This window comes from Eublepharis macularius, chromosome 1 (assembly GCF_028583425.1).
Source record: "Eublepharis macularius isolate TG4126 chromosome 1, MPM_Emac_v1.0, whole genome shotgun sequence".
NCBI classification, from domain to species: domain Eukaryota; kingdom Metazoa; phylum Chordata; class Lepidosauria; order Squamata; family Eublepharidae; genus Eublepharis; species Eublepharis macularius.
The window spans coordinates 240,870,088-240,892,097 of record NC_072790.1 but is presented as its reverse complement, the minus strand read 5'-3'; the positions used below and the strand labels follow the sequence as shown (position 1 = coordinate 240,892,097).

General features: G+C 47.2%; 1 protein-coding gene across 3 annotated transcripts; it reads right to left on the bottom strand.

Annotated features, from left to right (window-relative positions):
* Positions 1-4,557: 4,557 nt before the first annotated feature.
* On the bottom strand, positions 4,558-21,491 carry LOC129337678 (protein S100-A4-like). 3 transcript variants are annotated; one of them, XM_054991583.1, is made up of 3 exons: positions 21,343-21,491; positions 6,268-6,422; positions 4,558-4,782 (listed from the first exon to the last, which is right to left on the bottom strand). In XM_054991583.1, the coding sequence occupies exons 1-3, from the start codon at positions 21,368-21,370 to the stop codon at positions 4,618-4,620; spliced, it is 348 nt and encodes a 115-aa protein (XP_054847558.1). In that variant the 5' UTR covers positions 21,371-21,491; the 3' UTR covers positions 4,558-4,617. The 3 variants fall into 3 exon arrangements, with proteins under 3 accessions (XP_054847558.1, XP_054847574.1, XP_054847566.1); XM_054991599.1 differs by lacking the exon at positions 21,343-21,491 and adding an exon at positions 18,687-18,739; XM_054991591.1 differs by lacking the exon at positions 21,343-21,491 and adding an exon at positions 8,174-8,238.
* Between the last annotated feature and the right edge of the window lie 519 nt (positions 21,492-22,010).

Genomic DNA, 22,010 nt, shown 5'->3' with positions numbered 1-22,010 from the left:
TGTTTTAAACAGTGTAATCTGCCTTGAGTCTCAGCGAGAATGCAATTAAATAATGCCACGCACAGTGAAGTTCCTGTACAGAAGAGAGGATTTTGACGGGGATAGTTTTATTTCCATCCTTGTAGCGCTGATCAGAAGTTGGATCCACTCCATGTGACCTTGGCTTTGAAGACATAAAGTTATCTCCTCCAAACTCTGGCTCTTAAAATGCCTGTACAGCTGTATTATCCGTCTAAAAGACACCCAATATCTAGGAGGCACCCAGTAACTGAATTCTTCCCCGTGATGCATATTAACCACATTCTTCCAACTCAAACATGCCCAGACCTAACTGGAGACGTTGAGCATTCCTTTGGACCTGTCTGACAGGTGTTTGAAAGAGACACACCCAGGAATTTGCACTTCTCTCTGATCCAGGGGCCTCTTTTATCTCATGTTCCACAATGTGGCACATTCTGTGTTCCAAGATCCTCAGAGAACAAAGTCAGACGTTGTAAACCACCCACAAACACCGGGTGGGGATATTGTTTCCGGACCCCTACAGCCATGCCACCCACCGAGTCCTTCCTTTTTACCTGAATATTTAGCCTTTTAGTCCTTCAGAAGACTTTCACCTGGTTGACCTGCGGTTCTGGAATCCAGCAGGAATAGATTCATAAGCGCCACACTGCAGCTGAGAGCAAACCGAGCTACGAATCAGAAGGCCCCTCGTTCAAATCCTACCTCTGCTATGAAGTCACTAGGCGGCCGAAGGGGTGCTGTGGATCAGCACTCTGCAAAGCTAAGCTGCAAAAGGGAGGCACGGGGGACTTGGTATGGATTGAGGCTGTTGCACCCACAAATGTTTCTCCCAGGCCCATTTGGAAGCGCCCTCCACTACAGCTTTAATCTTCCGGAGTGGGGAAGGGAGAAACCTGCCTTTTTTAATTAATGGGCCTTGCAGGATCTTGGGAGGGGGGGCGTCCAACTGAGAAAATGGTGCAGGAGGAAAGTAAAACCCCACCTTCCCAAATGCCATGGTTGTAATTCATACTGGTGGGAGGGAAGGTGGCATGGTATAGCCCAGGGGTGGCCAAATTGCAGCTCAAGAGTCACGTGTGGCTCTTCTAGACATATTGTGCAGCTCCCAGAGGTTTCTGAGTATCGCCATGACCATACATTTTAGTTTAGGTTATTTCCCTCTCTCCCTTCCCTCCCTTCCCTCCTTTCTTTCCGTGTCTTTTCCTCTCTCCCTTTCCTTTTTTCCTTCTTTCTTTCCATGTCTTTCCCTCCCTTTTCCTTTTTTCCTTCTTTCTTTCTTTTTTACTTTCTTTCCATGTCTTTCATATTTTCAATAAAAATTTGGGGGTTGCCAGGTCTGACTCAGAAAATACCTGGGGACTTTGGGGGTGAAGCCTAGCAAGGATGTGACATCACTTTCGTGATGTCACTTCCAAGTCAGAGGTCAGGTGATGGCTCTTCCCAACCTTCACCACTTCTGATTATGTCACTTCCAGCATACTGCACCAAAACCCCACCCCTTCCTGTGATGTCACTTTCAGGACACTCCCCCAAACCCACCTCTTCATCTGAAGTCACTTCAGTGCATCATTTCTTGCGGCTCTCAAACATCTGATGTTTATTCTGTGTGGCTCTTACATTAAGCAAGTTTGGCCACCCCTGGTATAGCCCCATCTCATCAGATCTCGGAAGCTACACAGGGTTGGTACTCGGATGGGAGACCATCAAGGAAGACTCTGCAGAGAAAGGCAGTGGCAAACCACTTCTGCTTCTCCTTTGCTTTGAAAGCCCCTTGCTGGTCACCCTCACTCAGTTGTGACTTGATGGCACTTTACACATACGCAGCCCATATTGGATGGCTGCACAGCTCAATTATACATCTGGCAACCCCTAAGCAGATCCTCCGTATTTCATATGGCTTGGATCTTAGCCAAACCCCTTCGGTTCCTACTTCCTATCTGCAACATGAAGATAACATTAACATATCCTCCTATGGTCCCTATTTACCAGCGACACTCTCTGTTTCTGGTCACTCTCGCTGGTAAATTATGGTTCCTATTTCATCCCTATTTTTTACTTTGGTCAATACCTTCTTTAAAATGCTTTGGGGTGGAAGTAGGGTTGCCCCATTCCGTCTTGGGAGATTCCTGGAGATTTGGGGGTGGAGCTTGCAGAGGGTGGGGTTTGGGGACGGGAGGGACTTCAAGGGGGTATAATGCTATACAGGCCATTCTCCAAAGTAGCCATTTTCTCCAGAGGAACTGATTTCTGTAGTCTGGAGATCAATTATAATTCTGGGAGATCTCTAGACCTCATCTGGAGGTTGGCAAGCCTGGGTTGGAAGAATTTTGCCCCTAGTGTACATCCCCATCAATGCACGTGCAGGAAGATGCCACACAATGTGCAGTTTGCCACTTCACATGCTGTAGTTGCTGAAATACACATTCAAGTGATAACATATTGTAAGTAGAGATGGGCACGGAACAAAAAACCCGAAACCACGTGATTCGTGGTTCATAGCGTTCCACGGAATATCGAACCATGAACTTCCGACCTTTTCCCAGTTCGTGGTTCGTTGTTCCATGGCATTTCAACCGCCCTGCATTGGCTGCTGAAGCCAGTGCTGGGCGTTTGAAACATACAGCCCCTTTCTCCTGCTGCCGGGGCTGTCAGTTTTACAGACCCTACACAGCCTGGGCAGCAGGAGAAAGAGGCTATCAGTTTCTCCTGCTGCCCAGGATGTCCGTTTTATAGACCCACAGCACGGGGTCTGTGAAACGAACAGCCCGGACATCAGGAGAAATGGGCTGCCAGTTTCACAGACCCCTATGCTGGAACCGGCACAGGGTCTGTGAAATGACAGTTACTTTCTCCTGTGCTGGGGCTGTCAGTTTCACAGACCCTGTGCCGGATTCAGCCAATGGGCTGAAACTGGCGGAAGGTCTGTGAAACTCCAAACCTGGCCATGTTCCCACGGAACGCGTGTTTTGGTGCAAACAAACCAGCCATTCCATACGGAATTTTGTTCCGTGGTTTGTTTCGTGCCCATCTCTAATTGTAAGACCATTACTTTAGGGAAAGCATATCTCCCACCAAATGAACAAACACTGTCTTTGCTTCGCAAAGGATAGCTAATTCAAAGAAAATGATCCGAATGTATCAAGAGGAGCCTTCTGCAATATATAATTATGACGAGGAAGAAAACCATGGGCAGTGATCCTTGGGATAAGAGCAGGTGTCTTGCAAGCATCTCCCAATTTTCATCTATGAAATTTCAGAGGGTGTGTACTGCCTTATGGGACAGGGATTACAACAAGCTGGCATACATGAAGCGCAATGAACTCACTATACAAATGTTAAATTTTATTATTGTTGCCAATTCATTGGCATTTTTGGAAATGTCAGGCTTTAAAGGGGAAGGTTGTCGCTCTCAACATTTTGGAAGTCTGCAAGAGGGCTGATTCAGAACCAGCCGTTGCACAAAATGCATCCAGCTAATTCCGGGGTGGGAGAGTTGGAGGAAGTGGTAGAGTCTCCTACGCAATTTGTTCCGCATTGCATTGCAGCTTCTCATCTCTGTGTGTAAGCCAGTAACAAAAGTCTGCAAGGAGAGAACTCTGCCAAACCCCCTGTGGAGGTAATTGTAAGGATGCCAAGTAACTCTCAAAGACTTGACTGCAAGCACTAAAAGCACTTTATTAAAAAGCTACTAGTGTCATGCACTTACTCCATCTTTGCCAGGAATACAAACACCATACGTATATAGGTCTTAAAAGCACGGGCATCCTCTAAACCCCTCCCTCCTGTCTGACTGTCATCTATATTCGGTGGGAAAGCATCTCGGCAAGAAAAGCAACAGAAATGATGTATGGGATTTTCCAAGGTACCTCTTATGCAGGCACCTCTTCCCAGACTAACGAGGGAGGCTTTTCGTGCAGTTCAAAGAGGCATACAGATAACAGCAGGAACCACCACCTCCCTTGCATACTTTCCCATCACAGGTCCAAATGGCAAGCAGTTCAGTCAACTAATAATCTCAGCCTTTAACCATACATAAAGCATCAGGCTATTCCACACAGCTATTCCGCACGATTCCGCATGGCTTACCTGAAGCCGGGACATTGTGGAACATGCCGGCAAAAACATGAAAGATCGCATTTTCTTGCGTGAGTTTTGCGCAACATCGCGCAAAACTCGCACGAGAAAACGCAATCTTTCGCATTTTTGCTGGCATGTTCCGCAATGTCCCGCAACGTTCCAGCTTCAGGTAAGCCGTGCGGAATTGGCCAATAACCATAACAGCAGGATGCAGCTGGTCATGACAGGTGATGCTACGCACCTGACAGTAATTCACTGTCCACTGGCTCACTCAGGCTTTCATAAGCACAGCTGTTTAGCTACTATTACAGGGTCTTCAATCATGGATCAGTCTTTGATGATGATCATCAGTTCAAACTATAGGTTTTGGTTTTTTGAGTTGCCAATCAGAGTTCACTGCATAAACCCTCTAAAGATTCTCCAAGAACCACAAGGAGTAAATGACAGAAAGACCCGGGATAGTAAAAAGAACGTTTATTTAATTGGTCTTGGAATGTTCAGCCGTTCAATCCAATGGATCTATTTCTTGAGGAGTGGAAGTTTGGGGCAGCTCTTAAAGAACTCGTCAAACCCCATTGTCACACAAGCCAGAAAGCAGGAGAACTCCTGGAAGTCTACTTCATTGTCCTTGTTGTGGTCCAGGTCACTCATGATTTTCTGGAACTCTGCCCCATCCATTTGTTTCTGGGATCATCAGAAAGAAAATCTTTAAAGTTCATCCGTACAGGTTGGGTAACAGGTCCGTAGAAGTAACGGGCAATTAAGATATCCAAGTTCTAAGAATATACAGTATCCAAGAATATACCATGCTCCCCTGCACTCTTCCTGAAGCCTGCCCCATCCATACATCCATCGTCTATCTATTTGAAAGTAGGATTGCAATGTTTAGTTGATTCATTAGTTAGTGTGCTCTATCAAACTGGTTAGATTGCTCTTCTAGCACCGTATGTGATATATTCTATAAAGCAATGATGCTGTTAATCAAGTGGCAGATTTGTACTCGTAATATCCGTGAAAACGTTTAGGCAATGCTGTTTCTATTGCATTTTTTCAAATTTTGTGGCTTTGTTTGTTGCCCTGAGCCTGCTGGTGTGGGAAGGGCAGAATACAAATTGAATAAAATAAATAAAATAATAAATAACTAAATATGTTTTTTACTGTTTTTATTGCCTTGGGTTTCAGTGAGAAAGATGGGCTAAAAATAAATAAACATTGTTTTTAATTTTATAATCCGCCTTAAACCTCAGTGAGAAAAGCAGACAATAAATAAGGTAAATTGATCAATAAATAACCACACCTCTTCTCCTTCAAGGTTCACTTCCTCACCAAAGCTTTATCTGAACAGTTTCCCATTCCCAATAGCCAAACCTGCTCTCCATTTAAGGACCAAACTGTATGTAACAACAACTGCACTTCTATACCGTTCTTCTTGACTGATTACTGTCCCTCTCATCGTGGTGAACAAAGTTTTATTATTATCCCTAGAATACAGCTGGGGAGCTGGGGCTGAGAGGAGTGGCTTACCCAACACCACTGACTGTGTTCATGTCTGCAGTGGGATTCGAACCAACAGAGTGCTGGTTCACAGCCCTACCACTTAACCACTATGGTACAGCAGCATAAGTGCCCAATGGGGACTGGCAGCCATATTGTAGCTGCAAGTCCCCAGTGACAACTCTATGTAAAAGCAATGGATCGGGACCACAACATGGTTTGCTCCGTGGTGAAATCGTGTAAAATGTAGTGTGTAGTTTAGCCCTAAGGTTGTCATCTGTATTTATAATTACTCATCTCTCAAGGAAAGACAGGTGCTAAAGTGGGACAAACCTAGTAGATTAAGGCAAAGCCTGGAGAAATTCACAGGCATTGTGTCTTGGATTCAGCAGCTACTAATTTGATCCCAACCAATTTAAAATTGCAAAAGTATACATTGCCTTGTGTATGCACTTCATTAGGAAAACAAAGTATATCTTGGTTGGATGACAGCTTAAGTTAATGAGTAAGATTTGGAACTGAGTTGCTGTCTGCAAGTTGTGAACATTCCCTTTGGCGTTAGCAAAGCATCATCCACTTGTTAACTAATCCTAAAGATTGTGTGGATAGATTAGGTGAGTTTAATGTTGCGGCTTCTCCTCACTAGCACTAACTCCCACCACAAAATGAACTTACACTATTGAATGCAGGAAGTTCGTTCAGCAGAAGTTCCTTTAGCTCTCTCTTGTTGAGTTTATACTTGTCGCCTTCCTTTCCAGAATATTTGTGGAAGGTGACAACAATTGTGGCCAGCGCCTTCTCCAAAGAAGTCGTCATTTTGAGCAACCAACCTGAAATACAGCCGCAAGGATCTTAGAACACTGCTTCATCAATCTGGGAAAATTAAGACCCAATACTGGAAGGTCTTAGGAGCAGGGAGGAATGATTGAGAGGGTGATGGTAGAAAAATAGGGGGGTAGGAAAGTGGGTACTAGATCAAATCAAGCCTGAATTCTCCCTAGAAGCTAAAATGACAAAACGGAGGCGATCATACTTTGGTCACATCATGAGAAGGCAAGATTCTCTGGAACAGTCAATCATGCTAAGAAAAGTGGAAGGCAGCAGGAAAAGAGGAAGACCTAAAACGAGATGGCTGGACTCAATCAAAGAAGCCACACCCTCCAGTTTGCAGGATCTGAGCAAGTCTGTTAATGATAGAACATTTTGGAGGTCTTTCATTCATAGGGTCACCATAGGTTGGAGGTCTTTCCTTCATAGGGTCACCATAGGTTGGAGGTGACTTGACAGCACATCACACACACACACACACACACACACACACACAGAGGAAAGGTTGAGAAACTGCAATGGATGAATGTGGGAGAAGGCTGAATAGACGAATAATGCACATTGAGAAAGAGGATACGATGGAATAAGTGATGAGCGGGAACTGAATGTATACATTTTTCCACATGTGTCAAAGCCAGTTTTAACGACTCTATCATACTCTTGAGTAACCAAGAAACAGAACCCAGAATGTATCTAGTCTCCAAAGAGCTCAACAGGATTTTTCCCTCTTCTATTTTATCCCCTCAGTAACTCCATAAGGTGCTATGCAGAGAGAGAGAGAGAAAATAACTGGCCCAAGGTCACCCAATAACCTTCATATTGGAGTGGTGTTGTGAACCAAAGTACACTAACCATTATAACACTCTGGCTTTCCCTTTTAAGGCACCTTGCCTTATGAGTCTAACCAAACCAACAGGAAGGGTATAAATCTAGTAAGTAAGCAAGGGGACGGGCAGATATGAGTACGCAAGATGACCGAGGGCAAGAGCCAAGTTTCCCTCCATAACAGTGAGTCTCTCTAAACAAGACAAATTACACGAGGACGCTCAAGTGAAGGGAGGCGCAATGTTAGCCGGGAAGTCGAGTTCTAAAAGACCAATGGGAAGGCTTTGTCAATTTCCCCTCTCTAAAGAGCCTGAAAATATCACCGCTCAGGGGCTTTGTTTATTTCTTCTTTGCCTCCCCGAAGGCTCTGCCAGTTTCACCTCCGTTTTCCCCAGTATGCTTGCCCTGAACTGTTACAGAATGTTGTTTCACAATATCGAAAAGCCCTACAATGGGTGGGGGGCTCTGAGCACACAGGTATGCACCACAACCCAGGAGTCTTTGCAATAGATAAGATTTTCCTCCCAATCTCTGCTGCGTGTCATAATGGACAGCATTTTGTTAGTACAGAAGAATAAATCAAGGGAAACAGAGGGATACAAACGTCATGGGGGCATGTCTAGTTCCACTTTCTTATGTCTACCTATCCTCACTCTCTTAACTTCATCAAAATGCAACTTCTCTTTCCAGGTATGTTGAAGGAAATATTCCCATTATAAAAAGAGTTCAACCCGCTGCCTCTAAGCATAATAGGAAGGAGAATTGGGGGGGGGGAGTTGCACATCTGCCTGGAGCATCACCCAGATCAACAAAGGCCCTAGAACTGAAACATCTGTTCTCCAAGTTTCACCTTGCAGTACTTTCCAGAATCATCTCCAGATGTTTTCGACTCATGTGTCTGAAGGGGAGAACGGGAAGCAGGACTCACCAAAATGTAGCGCAGATTCTGAAGCCAAAGCGAAAAGTAAAGATGTTGAACAACGACGAGGTGGTCCTTATATTTTCTCTGGGTCCAGCCTCTTGAATACAAGCAGCCCCGGCAGTTTCATATCACCCAATAGCAGGGTCTCTCTTTTGTGGAATGTTTTGGCCACCAGCTCATTGGTCCACGTGCTTCTCCAGACCGGACAGAGATGTTATGTCCTTCTCTCACCCTTATTTTCATCCGCACCCCATTTTTGCCCAACAAACTGTGTAATCTCATCAGCCCAAGAGCATCCATATTCCTCTCATGGGCCATTAACCTCATATCTTGACAGATGAGAAATACCAGGTCTTGTTAACGTTTACTACTCGAATGTGATCTGACAATTAACCATAACATCCTACATGGAATTCGAGTATTTCTCACTTCATTTAACCTCTTGCAGCTGTAGATAAACCTCTCTCTCTGTAGTTTGCCTATTCAAAGAGTACCTTATTCAGAACACCAGCCTGGAAATAAGATTTGGCATCCTATTTAATCTGTGAAGTGAAATGCTAAATGCAATTTTTCCTTCCATGTCCTGAACGATGAATTCTAATAACTGGATCGTTCATTGCCTGCACACACATAAAAAACCTGCTCAAAACCACATCACCCAAAAGGGCCTCATCAAGAACATAGTGGGAGGAACCAGAGCTCAGTGTTAGAGCAGGTTCACTGCATCTAGAAGGTGCTGGGTTCTGTCCCCCGTATCCCCAAGTAAACCACAGGTGGAAAATGTCAGAAAAGACTCCTGGGGATTAACTGCCATCAGAGTAGACAAAACAGAGCTAGATGGACCGGCTTCATATTTTCTGCACTCAAAATCTCTTTCCTACTGCAACGCCTTCCAAATTACATCTGGGAGACTTCTCAGATTTCTTAAAGGTTATCTGATTTCCTTAATGAGAAGACCAGTAACGGAGGACAGGGTTCTCTGAAATACTCTCCACTACCTGTTTGGCAGCAGGACTGTAATCTGGAGAGCCAAGTTTGATTCCTCAGTCCTCCGCTTGAAGCCAGCTGGGTGACCTTGGGTCAGTCACAGCTCTCTCAGAGCTCTCTCAGCCCCACCCACCTCACAGGGTGATTGTCATGAAGATAATAATAACACAATTTGTAAACTACTCTGAGCGAACATTAAGTTGTCCTGAAGGGCAGTATTTAAATAGTATGTTGTTTTTATTGTCATTGTCGTTGTTATACCAAGCTTGCTCCCCACTACCCCTCTTCCCAGCCAATGCATATCCGGAGGGGGAGAGTTATACGGGAGCACTCTCAACTCAAACTCAGTGAGGGTGTGGCCCAATAGGTCCCCCCACTGCCCTGTGTGACCCACCTCTGGAGTATGTCCCAGAACTCTTTGCAATGCATAGAAACTCCGTGGCAGAAACACTGGATTTGCGAGTTGTGGTGGGAAACTGCAAAGTCTGAAAACCACGGCTCATTTGAACGACTGAATCGTTCATCTCTCAGTCATTAGTTTATGGTTTTGTAGTAGTTTTCAGTAGACATAGGCTGATCTGTATGATAGGCAGTGACTCTCTAGGGACACAGGAAGAAAAAGCCTTTCCCTAACACTGCATCCTCGGGACTGAACTTGGTACTGTTCCATGCAAAGCCGCTCCCTTGTGCTAAAACAAACACTCCATTATACCTTAACACACTGGAGACCTCTTGAATGCCTGCCTTTGATTCTCTCCCCGCACACACAAACAACTATTACATCTGCTGCTTCTTGCCTGTCAACATTTCCAATCTACCTTATCTTCTCCGTACCTACAACTCAATTTTCACCCATTCAAAGCCATTAAGTGAGTCTGTGACTGATTTCAGAAAACAGTAGAGCTGGAATGTAGATCATTTAGGACTATGTGCAATAATTTATTATTTGGACCTAATAACTGGGTGAGCATTCCTGTCATTGCCGTTGAACATAACCTATCTCCTTCGTTCATCTGACAAAACACACCACAAAAACTCATGGCAGAGTCATCTCGTTCACATCGAAGGTGCCATAGCATTTGGGCAGTCCCGCTACTACAACCTGAGCATCGATTCATATGTTCAGATGCTATCAAAGCAATATTTGACCTAACTTTGGGGGAAGACTGAGAGTCTCTCTACATGAGACATCTGATACGTGAAGAGCACGTGTTGGGAGATGCAAAGGTATCTGGGAAGGGTAGTTTAAAAAGACAAAGCTGGTAGCAGGGCAAAGGCTTTCCTATACACTGGAGCTGTGTGAAGGGGCTAAGAAATGAGGTGAGCAGAAATTACTGTAAAGTTTGGCCACCTCAGCACCATATGCTTTGGTCATTTCCCAACAGGAATCTGGTCTTACACATGAAGCATCCTGATACTGACTCAGACCCTTGGACTGTCTAAGTCAGTTTTGTCTACTCTGACCAGGAGGTGGGCCCCCAGGGTGTCAAGGGGGGAGGTCTTTCATGTCCCCTACTCCCTAATGCTTTTCACTAGAGTTGCTGGGAGTTGATTCTGGAAACTTCTGCGTCCAAAGCTCTATCAAATTTATTTATTTATTTTATTCAATTCATGTTCCACCCTCTCCGCATCAGCAGACTCAGGGTGGATTGCAATCGGTATAGTAATTTAAAATACATATAACTTTAAAACCAATAAAACCACATAAATATTTAAAACACAGCCGCAGCAGACTTCTCCAATAACCACCACCCGACCATCTCCAAAGTATTTAACAGGCTGGGGGGGGGGGGGCATGTATTCCTCTAGTTGGCCAGTGGGGAGGCCCAACCAGCGTCAACCATACGCCTGACAGAGCAGCATCGTCTTGCAGGCCTGGCGGAAGGATAACAAATCTGGTCGGACCCTAGTCTCTTTAGACAGAGCATTCCACCAGGTTGGAGCCAGGACCAAAAAGGCCCTGGCCCTGGTCAATGCTAGGCGGGCCTCCCAGGTGCCAGGGAGCATGAACAGCTGTTTGTTGCTGGATCAAAGCATCCTCTAGGGCTCATATAGGGAGAGGCGGTCCCGCAGATACACCAGTCCTAGTCCGCATAGGGCTTTATAGGTTAATACCCAAACCTTGAATCTGATCCAGTACTCTACTGGTAACCAATGCAGCTGGTGCAATACCGGTGTAACATGTACATTAGAAGGCTCTCCGGTGAAGATGACATGCGCCGCCGCATTTTGGACCAGTTGTAACCGCCGGATCAAGTTCAAGGGAAGCCCTGCATAGAGTGTATTACAGTAGTCTAAGTTAGAGGTGACCATTGTCTGGACCACTGTAGTTAAGTCGTGGTTTGAAAGATAGGGGGTGAGTTGTCTGGTCTGTCGGAGATGGAAGAATGACGACCTGGCAACTGCCATGACCTGGGCCTCCATTTTCAAGGAGGCATCCAGGATCACCCCCAGGCTCCTAACTCTCGGAGCCGGTGTAAGCACTGCCCCACTGAGTGTAGGAAGCCTGGGCCCCAAATCCACACTCCCGCAACTCAAGTACAGGATCTCTGTCTTCAAGGGGTTTAACTTCAGCTGACTCTGCCTCAACCATCCAGCCACGGCTTCAAAAGCATACTCCAGGATATCCGGGGCCGATCCAGGCTGGCCATACAGCCACAGGTATAGCTGGGTGTCATCAGCATACTGATGACTCCCAAGCCCAAAACTTCACACCAGCTTGGCGCATATAGATGTTGAACAATAATGGGGAGAGTATTGCCCCCTGTGGCACACCACATACTAGTGGATAGCGGGATGACAACTTCTCCCCTAGAACCACCCTCTGTCTCCAACCATGGAGAAAGGAGACAAGCTACTGTAATGCCATCCCTTGAATTCCCACGTCGACAAGGTGGTGGGTCAGAAGATCATAATCGACTGTATCAAACGCTGCTGAAAGATCTAGTAAAATCAGCAACATCGTTCCACCTCAATCCAGGTGACTGCAAAGATCGTCCGTGAGGGTGACCAGCAGTGTCTCGGTCCTATGGCCCGGGCGGAAGCCCGACTGGAAGGGATCCAGAGCTGAGGTCTCCTTCAGGAAATTCTGCAGCTGTTTCTCCACTGCCCGCTCAATCACTTTATCCAGAAACAGGAGGTTCGAGAGTGGGTGGTAACTGAGCGGGTCGGCGGGATCCAGTGGTTTCTTTAACAGGGGCCTCACCACAGCTTCCTTTAGAGCCCCAGGAGTCACAGCTCCCTCCCCAAACACAATTCCAGATAAGGCCTTCCGAACAGTTAAACATAGCAGATCAGATTAACAGATAAGGCCTTCTGCATAAGGTTGCCAACCTCCATTACAATTGATCTCCAGGATACAAAGATCACTTCTCCCAGGCGGGGGGGGGGGGCGGAGAATGGCTGCTTTGGAGGCTGGACTCTATGGCATTATACCCTGCTGAGGTCCCTCCCCAGTGTCCAACCTCAAATCTCTAGGAATTTCCCATCCCAGAGTTAGCAAGACGGCTTCTGCACCATCACATCTATGGACAAACGCACACTAATAAAGCGATGTGAAGTGTGAGTGGGGAAGGTCGGAGAAGTTCCTCCATACAACCTGTGGCTTAGGGTTGCCAGGCGCGTCTACACCCCCAGTGGGAGAAAGGACCTGGTGCTTACCTCGTGCCTCATCTCTGGTGGTTTTCTCATGCATGCACCTGGTGCTTGTGTGATGATGTCACTTCCAGGAAGTGATGTCATCACACTGGCCACAAGTGTGCTCCCACACTTCGTGCGGAGCTAACTCTGGCCTGTTTGGGGCCAAAATCGGCTCCAACAAAGTACGGGAGCATGCCTGCGGCCAGCATGATGATGTTACTTCAGGAAGTGATGTTATTGTTCCACCTGGGAGCGTGCGCACTGCGTGTGTTCTCAGAGTGCCTGCCAGTGGCGGGTGATCTCCACAGGTGGCCCAGAACCTCCCGCCGGTCTCCAGCAACCAGCGAGCAAGAAGGAAAACCAGCGGGCACCTGGGATCCCTACTGTGGCTTCATCAGAGGGCTTGACTTAGAATGGGTCGATAGAAAACGACAGAAAGATTTTCAGATATCCAACGGATGTCCTCCTAATCTTTGTGTGTGTTTAATAACCATTCCCAACTGTAGCATGGAGAGTTTGGCCACCTCGAATGCAAAACAAAGCTATCTATTTTTGTTAAAGAATGCTGAGCAAATGCAAGATTTGAGAACAGGCGTCTTGCACCGGAATGCTAGAAGTGGGGGGCCAGGCCTGACCCCATAAAAAGACAAGACAAGATGGCGGCCACAACCTGCAGATTTAAGTAGCATAGTCACCACTTTCTCTGCTGCTGTCACCATCTTGCCCTCTTCCCTGCTTCTGCCCACCCCTCGCCCCTTGTCCTTCATCCTTACGCACCAGGAGCCAAAGCAGCTGCTACTTCTTCCCTCTTTGCTCCCCAACTGGCTGGATACATAGCAAAACAAACTGCACGGTGGGGCTTCCTGAACTTCCATGAGATCCAGGAATCTGGAAAGCCTGTTCGGGGCCAAAATTGGTCCCAAACGAAGCATAGGGGCGCTCCCATGGCTGGCGCAACATCACTTCCAGAAGTGATATTGCATCTGCGCATGCTCCACGCATGTCCCCGGGGTGCCTGCCTGGTCACTGCACTTTACTTCAAGATGCTCTGGGGATGACGAGGGAAGGCATGCCAGCTGCTCCAGCATCCAACTGGGGGCAGAAGTAAGTGGCAATCTGAGGGGCCAGCCCCCCATCGGAAGAGCACGGCGCTGAAAAGAATTGGAGAGTCTGAAATCAATGCTGCTTTCACACATGCTGGATAATGCACTTTGGATGCACATTGCAACTGGATTTTACTGCGTGACATGGGAAAATCCACCTGCAAACGAGAGTGCCAAAGTGTATTGAAAGAATTCTTAGGTAAGGGTTACCTGATCCAGAGAAAGCAATCAAGTAAAAGAAAGCCGTTGGAAGAATAATCTTCAGCTTGCTCACCTTCCCACCTGGCCTTCAGTCCTAGAGTCGCCTTGTCATCTCTAAACAAAGCTGTCACTGGCCACGGGCCAATGTTTGTTCAGCTGGGGAGCCCTGTTCTGGTCTGGGAAAGGATTTTTGAAAAGCCGGAGCTGAAGTCACAGTTGATTGAAACAGCCAATTGTCTTCGATAGCAGCAGTGGACAACCTGAAGATCTGTGAGGCAGATAGTCAGACCGCAAGTTCTAGGAGGCTCAAAACCAGGGCTCTTCTCAGAGGTGGGATTCCTTGGTCCAGCACTTCTCTCACACATACTATTGGTCCAGAGTGTTGCTGTAGCTTAGAGGTACATGCCAGGGAACATTTTCTAGGAGTAACTTCTCCAGGTCATGAGAAGTTTGTAAAGGGAAAAGGTTCCCCTGTTACTGTGGCAGGCAATCTCCTGGGGATTTGCCCTGTTGTCCACCGATCAAGCAATCAGCAGGAGGTGGAAAGCCTCCCCCCGAGATCACTTCCCCAGGAGGTACCCTGGGAACATGCGCAGCACATGTGCAGATGCAACGTCAATTCCAGAAGCGCTGGCCATGGGAGTGCTCCCATGCTTTGTCTGGGACCAATTTTGGCCCCAAACAGGCCGAGTTTCAGCATGGGAGTACTCCCACTGCTGGCATGACGACATCACTTCCGGAAATGACATCATCACACAAGCACTAGGACCACACACACACTTCATGGGCACACAAAGACACACATGTGGAAGGCACAAGGTACATGCAGGCTCTCCCCCTCCCACCAGCAGGTTATTATTATTTATTATTTATGTCATTTATAGTCCACCCTTCTCACTGAGACTCAAGGCGGATTACGTAGTGTGAGATTAGTACAATCAGTTGCGGGGACGTTTCCATACAGAGTCAAGGACATTTCCATAAACAACGTCATAGGGTAAATAAATATAAGTTTACAAAGACGTAGCATTAGCAAGGATCCAATACGGGGTTGAAGAATTGCTGAAACAGAACATAAGCAATTCTAGGACTGACATTAGACCACAGGAAGTATATAGGAGCACATATTTAAAGCAACAGATAATATGTAAAGCAACATAATGGTGAAGTCTATGGCCCCTAATTCATTAGCGAAACATCTGAGACCCCCCTCCCTACAATACCGCCCTCCTATCTGAGTTAAAAAGCCTTTTTGAATAATTCGGTTTGCATCGTTTGCAGGACTTGGCAACCCCAGCAGGGGCCTTCTCAGCATGCAGACCTGGTAACCTTCTGTATTCCCATCCCCTGATTCGTCCCTTGGCTATGATCCATCCGTGCAGACTCAGCACTTGATTCGTTTGTTTCTGCCCAGCCCTAACCAAACGATCGTGAAGAACCAGGCTTCAACACCCTCAGCATGCTTTTTGCAAATGACTGGTGTTTCGAATTCCACTTTCACTAAAAGCGTAGCCATTAATACCACTCATCACCCTTTTCCTCTGTAGCTCATCAGTCCACCCTGACACTCATACATTTTTTAATGATGCATTTCCCACAATCCTTAGTGCTGCGGGTCTGGGTTGGGGCAAAGTGCCCGAGATTCAAAGAGTAAGAACCAAGAGGAGGATTCCATTCCATGGTGCAATATTAGATTGAAGACCCCACCCACCCACCCCCATGTGGCAAAACAAAAATGATTCTGCTTTGATCTTTGGGTTACTAATAGGGTTGCCAGCTCCAAGTTGGGAAATTCCTGGAGATCTGGAGGGAGAAACCTGGAGAAAGTGGGTTTTGGGGAGGGAAAGGACCTTGGCATGGCATAATTCCATAGAGTCCACCGCCCAAAGTAGCCATTTTCTCCAGGTGAACTGATCTCTGTGGCCTGGAGACCAGCTGTAATTCCGGGAGATCTCCAGCCACTACCTGGAGGCAAGAGAGAAAGCAATGCCATCTCGCTCCAGGTCTTTTTGAATTATGTGTTTGCCTCCTGTAGTGAAGCGGACCACACGCTCCTGAGGAAGTGGATACGAAATCTTTAGCGTGCAGCCGGCCCTAGATTGGGCGTGGTCTGGAACTCCGTCTTTCAGCTTCACCTTTTTCCGCTTGTTAACATCAAGGAGGACTTGGGAGGACTATATTCTAAGAGACTTTATATTGTACCCAGTTGGTCACTATGTACCCAAGAAAAGTTCCCTGGTTGATCCATTGATATATATGTATGAAATGAGATTGTATGAAATATTTATGAATTATCTATAGCACTTGCACTTTCAATACATTTTTGTGAATGATTGTTAAATTATCTGTATTGTGCTTCCCGTGGATTTGTTCCTCTTTTGTCCTGCTGGATTATTACAGGGGCAGCCTTTGTTTTCACACTACCTGGAGGCTGGCAACCCTAGTTACTAACCTCCAGGTGAGGCCTGGAGGAATTACAACAGATCTCCGGAGCACAGAGATCGGCTCCCCTGGAGGAAATGGCAGCTTTGGACAGTGGACTCTATGGCACCACATTCCTATTGACTGAATTTCCTCACCTCCCCAAACACTGCCGTCCCCAAACTTTGCCCCCAATATCCAGGAATTTTTCAAGGCAACCCTATCAGGTCCATTTGTTGGCTTTAGGCATGCAAGACCTCCAGGAATAGTGCTTGGCTACCAAAGGACGCTGTTGTATAAAAGAGTCTCAAATACTGGATGTGAAACTTTGGGGTGGGACATCTTGGTTACTCACATTCAAGCAAGCTTGAAACACAGTCTTGGGAGCACAGCTCGAAGTAACTTGGGTGCCGTATACCCAACCCAACTCAAAGCACTTTGGACAAATCAGAAGCAACCAGATAAACTCCAGGTCCCCAGGTACCTTGTGACATCAGTTATCTATCCCATTGGTGACAGTCACCTTTGCAAATGCAGATATCACCCAACATGTCTTTCCCAACCAGTAGGAGATGGGCCCGTTTTCTGACTTGGACTTGGAAGCCTAAACCAGTCTCTTTGCTCTTCCAACCGTGACATACATTCGGATTATCCGCCCTCTCTACGGTCAGGTTCCTGGGGTGCGGTATAGCATGCACAAATGCAAAAACAACACATCCTTTTGGCCTTACAACAAGTTTGTTGGAGTGGGGGGAGAAGAAGTTATTTGCATCCTTTTATTTTCTTCTGTTTACACTGTTGGGGCAACAGTATGCACCCGTTTGGTAAGGAGGTGGAAAACTCAATGAGTCACGCTGCTCTGGGAAACAGCCTCGTGCTGCAGTTCTCAAGCTGTGGGCGAGAGCCTAGAAGCAAGGGGGGGCAGGGTTGGATGCCAGTGAAGCAAGAACTGGCTGAACATTTCTAAAGGCGATGATTAGTCTGTTCAAATTTGTATTCCTCCTTCCCCTTTCCCATCCCCAATAATCTTGCGTAAGTGACCTGATTGTCCTAGTTAGACGATAAGGCTTTGATTGATTGGCGTGACTTACACATTTAATTTCTGCACTGTGAAGAAGTTCCAGTTTGCACTGTCGGGCGGGGCGGGGGGGAGGGTATTGCCTGTTTCTGGACTGTACCATTTCCAGTTGCAAATGGGGAATCGTGTGGCTGAATGCCTCACCCCAAAAGGTATCCGGTACGTAGAAAAGTAACATATCTTGGAGATTAGAATCCTTACCTTTGACAAATTAGGTTTGAGGGGCAGCATTCAGTCATGTGCACTGCTCCCCACCAGCAGTTTGAAGAGGTACAGCCCAAACACGAGTTCAGCTTTAATAAAAGGAGTGGGGAAGCCAGACCGCATTGAAAACCAACCAGCATGGGTCTTGTCCTTAAAATGTCACTAAAATGAAATAGAAGTCTGGGCCTTCTTCTTTTTATCAGCCAGGAGACCTAAACTGCCTAGAAACTATATTGTCGAAGGCTTTCATGGCCGGAGAATGATGGTTGTTGTGGGTTTTCCGGGCTGTATCGCCGTGGTCTTGGCATTGTAGTTCCTGACGTTTCGCCAGCAGCTGTGACTGGCATCTTCAGAGGTGTAGCACCAAAAGACAGAGATCTCTCAGTGTCACCACTGGCTTGGCTTTGTCAAACCTGGCTTTGCTTTGTTGGTTTCATTTACCTTAAGCCTCTCTGGAATCCAATTTTCCACCGAAAAATAGTAAAAGAATTAAAGTTGCTTGAGTGAAACTGACAAGGCTGAAAGAGATGGGTTGGATGAATCTAACAGAGCTTAAAGACCTTAGATAGGCGAAACTGACTGGTTCAAAGACTTAAGACGTTACCATTGTCTCCATGTCAATTAGGGGTGCCATTTAGGGAGGGTGGAAAGAAAATCCCAATTGCCTATCCTTAAATTTCAGACTGTGTGTGAATTATTATTTTTCAGATATATCTCCTTTTCTTTCTTTTCCTTCCTTCCTTCCTTTCCTCCTCTTCCCATACATCAATTGCCCCTTTTGCATCTTAGTTTTGATACAATACCCAAAAGCAGGCTTTTGAGCACAGCCATGAATCTTAACCCCTCACCCTCCTGCCCTGCTTGACCCAGAACTGGGACCACTTACCTAAAAGGGACAATTTCCCTTTTTTTGTACAAAGGATAAAAATTCATCTCCAGCCTCAGGAGCCAACTGAAGTTATTGCAAATTAAGTTATTGGCCCAGTTATCGGGGTAAGCAAACCACTTCCTAAGGATGCAAATCAGGACTGCCAGTTCCCTTCCTGCTAGGCATCCGGACTCTAGACTTGGCTTTGCATCCATCCGGATCTCGGGTGGACACACCCAGAACTCTGGATGTGAGAACTGGGTATGGAAACTCGTAAGACTGGCTGGATCTAACTCTTCAAGGCAGGGCCATTTCAGATTCTCTCAGCCGCTGTATAAGCAAGACTCCGCCACTCCCCTCCACCCACACCCCCGCTTTATCTCAACCAGTGATCAAGCCATGCCCTCTCTTCCATCTGTAGTTCAATGCCTTGGGCATGAGAACATGGACAAGAATTAGCAGATCCAGAGCTCTGGGGGGAGGGGGTAGAATCCGAGTAAACCGTAAGATCTGCTTTGCAAGGTGAGAAGAAGGTGTATCTGATCTAGTCCATCTGTTTCCTACAACAGACGAACAGGAGCCTCAGGGCATGGGGTGGTTGTACCCCAATATCTGGTTTTTAAAGGTAGACTGCCTCAGTGCCTGGAAGTTCCATTGAGCTATCATAATGCTAACTCATCTATCAACCCATCGCCTGCAGCTTTGTCCAATCCCCTTGAAAGCCACCTAAGGCTCAAATGAAGCATGATGCTGGCGGGACGGAAAAATATAACCTTGTGACTTTGCCTTCGTCCAGTGTTTCATTTAAACTGGGTCTTCACTCACTACCTGTTCCTGAGGGGGCACTGCAAATATGGTAGAATTGCACACACTGTGGCCACATTTAAATGAGGTGCCAGACATCTGCATGAGTAACCTCTTCTATCCTGCCCGTATCACATTCAGATCAGGCATTCTGTCTGCCATCGCATCTGGTGACAGCGAGTTCCACAAGCTAACGGCATGTTCTGCAAACTGTATTTCCATTTCTATCCTGCCCTGAATCTCCAGCCAATCCGTTTCATTGCCCCCAGCTGCCAACTTAGTGTTATGAAAGAGGAATGCAAAAAATGCTCAGGGTCCAATCTCTCCACTCCATACACTCCAGCCAGTGCAGCAGTGCAGTTAAGGCGACAGACAAGGGTTTGGGAGACCCGGGTTCAAACCTCCCGCTCTGCCATGGAAACTTGCTGGATGACCATGGGCCTGACACACCCTCTCAAGCTAACCTACCTCACAGGATTGTTGTGAGGATAAAATAGAAAAATTGAGAGTGATGTGAGCTGCTTTAAGTGCCTATTGGGGAGAAAGGTGGTGTATAAATGAAGTAAATAAATAAATAATAGATACATCATTTTATAGACCTATCCATCCATGTATCCTTACTACGTTTACAGCACTGATATAAAATTAGGGGAAAGTGTGTGTATGTGTGTACACACACACATGTATGTATGTATGTATGTAAAATTTTATACCTATTAGCCATGATGGCTAAATGGAACCTCCAGCTTCAGGGGCAGTGTATCCAGGTCCGGCGCATCCATGGAGGTGGTGCTGGCAGCCACCTCGAATGCTGAAGTCTAAAAGAGGCGCTATGCTGGCCCCCGACAACCACATCCCGACCTGGAAGCAGGCCACGTCCCCGCTTGCCTCTCCACCCCTTTGCCACTACCGCCCGCCTCAGCTCGGCCCCTGGTGAGTTGGGCGCCCTGGCAGCGTGGCAGTGAGCGGGAAGGTGAGTGGAGAAGCAGGCCGCCTCCCTGCCCCTTCGCCACTGCTGCCCGCCTCAGGTGAGGGGACGCTTCTGCGCGATGACATCACAACCACGCTACGCCGCTGCCCCTCCCAATCACCAAGAATACTGAAAGCAGGCTGGAAAAGCCGGAAAAGGTATAATTTTGGAGATGTATTTAAAATTCAGCATTTTTAAGCCTACAATATCAAGTTGGTTAGCGGGGGGGGGGGGGGCGCAAGTAGGTGTCTCACCTCAGGCACCAGAAACCCTGGCACCGGCCCTGAGTGTACCCCAGATTGTCAGTTGCTGGAGATCAATAATGGGTGAGACCTGCGGCCTTTGTGTCCCGCTTGCGGCTTACTTTCAGAAGGAGGGTGTCATGCTAGATTGGTCCGACTCTGGTGTCTTTGTTTCCACTGCTGATCAGTTGCACAAAGTGAACCATAGCTTAGGGGGCAAAAAGTCACTAGAGCAATAAATCAGTTGGGAGACGGCAGGCGGCAGGTCCAAAAGTTCCACCAAAGGTCACACCAAGGGTGCAGCTCCCAGCATGAAGCTAGTCCCTTCGAGGTAACTGTTCCTTGCCTCCTCCACAACTTCCCACCACCCGGCCTATCTCTCACTTCATCCTCCCCGCACCTGCTCCATTCAGGCTTTCATCGAACCCAGCTGTACTGTTTACTCCCTGGGCGTGGTGGTTCTGCACAGCTGCCATAAAGCCGACACCTCCCCGGCAGCCTTCATTCCCCCTCCCTCCACCCACCCTCACATGGCCTGAGATCAATCCGTTTCTGCTTGGTGGGAAAAAGGGATCCCGAATGCACCCTTCCCAGGAGCCTAATATCGAAGCTCCGTCTCTAGCAATTATCATAGTTCCTTCTGACACTTTGTAATCACCTGAGAAGCAGGAGTGCCAAGGAGTCATCGCAGGTGGTCCAAGAGGAAGGCGGAGGACAGCGGACCCATCATTAAGTGGCGCCGCCACGGCCGTCCTGGCCAGGCCCGGTGACTGAAGCTGCCTCCTAGCTCCAAAATGACAAGTTGGAAAGAATTCCTCCGGCACTTCCCCGGAGCTCTCCTGAGAGAAGGGTGGGAGACGCCAGAGATCTCTGTTCAACTTGGCATGAACTCAGGGGCTCGTGTGTAAATGGCAGCTTGCCCACCGCCAGCAAGATACCTACAAGGGCCGTGGATTTCTGGTTGGGAAGGCAGACACGTGGAGTTGCTTCACAGGGCAGTTTTTAGAAAGACTCTGAGCCCCCGCTAAGTTGCACGGGGGGGGGGCTTTGCTTCGGCCAGCATCATCCGGCCTCGGCAGTGTTCACACATGCAAGAGAATAAGGTGTTGGGACAAACGCCGCAATTGCAGGTTTCAGGCAAGGAAGGGTTCACGTTTCAGAAAGCGGCGAGGATAATGATAACACACTTTGTAGACTGCTCTGAGTGGCCATTAGGTTGTCCTGAAGGGCAGTATATAAATCAAATGTTATTATTATTATTAAGTGAAAATCTCCCTGCAACGAGCAAATCGTCGTGGCAACAGGGTGGGGGGGGGGAATAAGCAC

What these genes read in the sequence shown, in the direction of transcription:
- LOC129337678 (XM_054991583.1), bottom strand. Translation starts at nt 21,370, where the DNA reads ATGACTCCTTGGCACTCCTGCTTCTCAG. An exon ending in TTGGCACTCCTGCTTCTCAG is followed by an intron (nt 6,423 to 21,342) that starts GTGATTACAAAG and finishes GCTGTATTTCAG; the next exon opens with GTTGGTTGCTCAAAATGACG. An exon ending in AACTTCCTGCATTCAATAGT is followed by an intron (nt 4,783 to 6,267) that starts GTAAGTTCATTT and finishes TGATGATCCCAG; the next exon opens with AAACAAATGGATGGGGCAGA.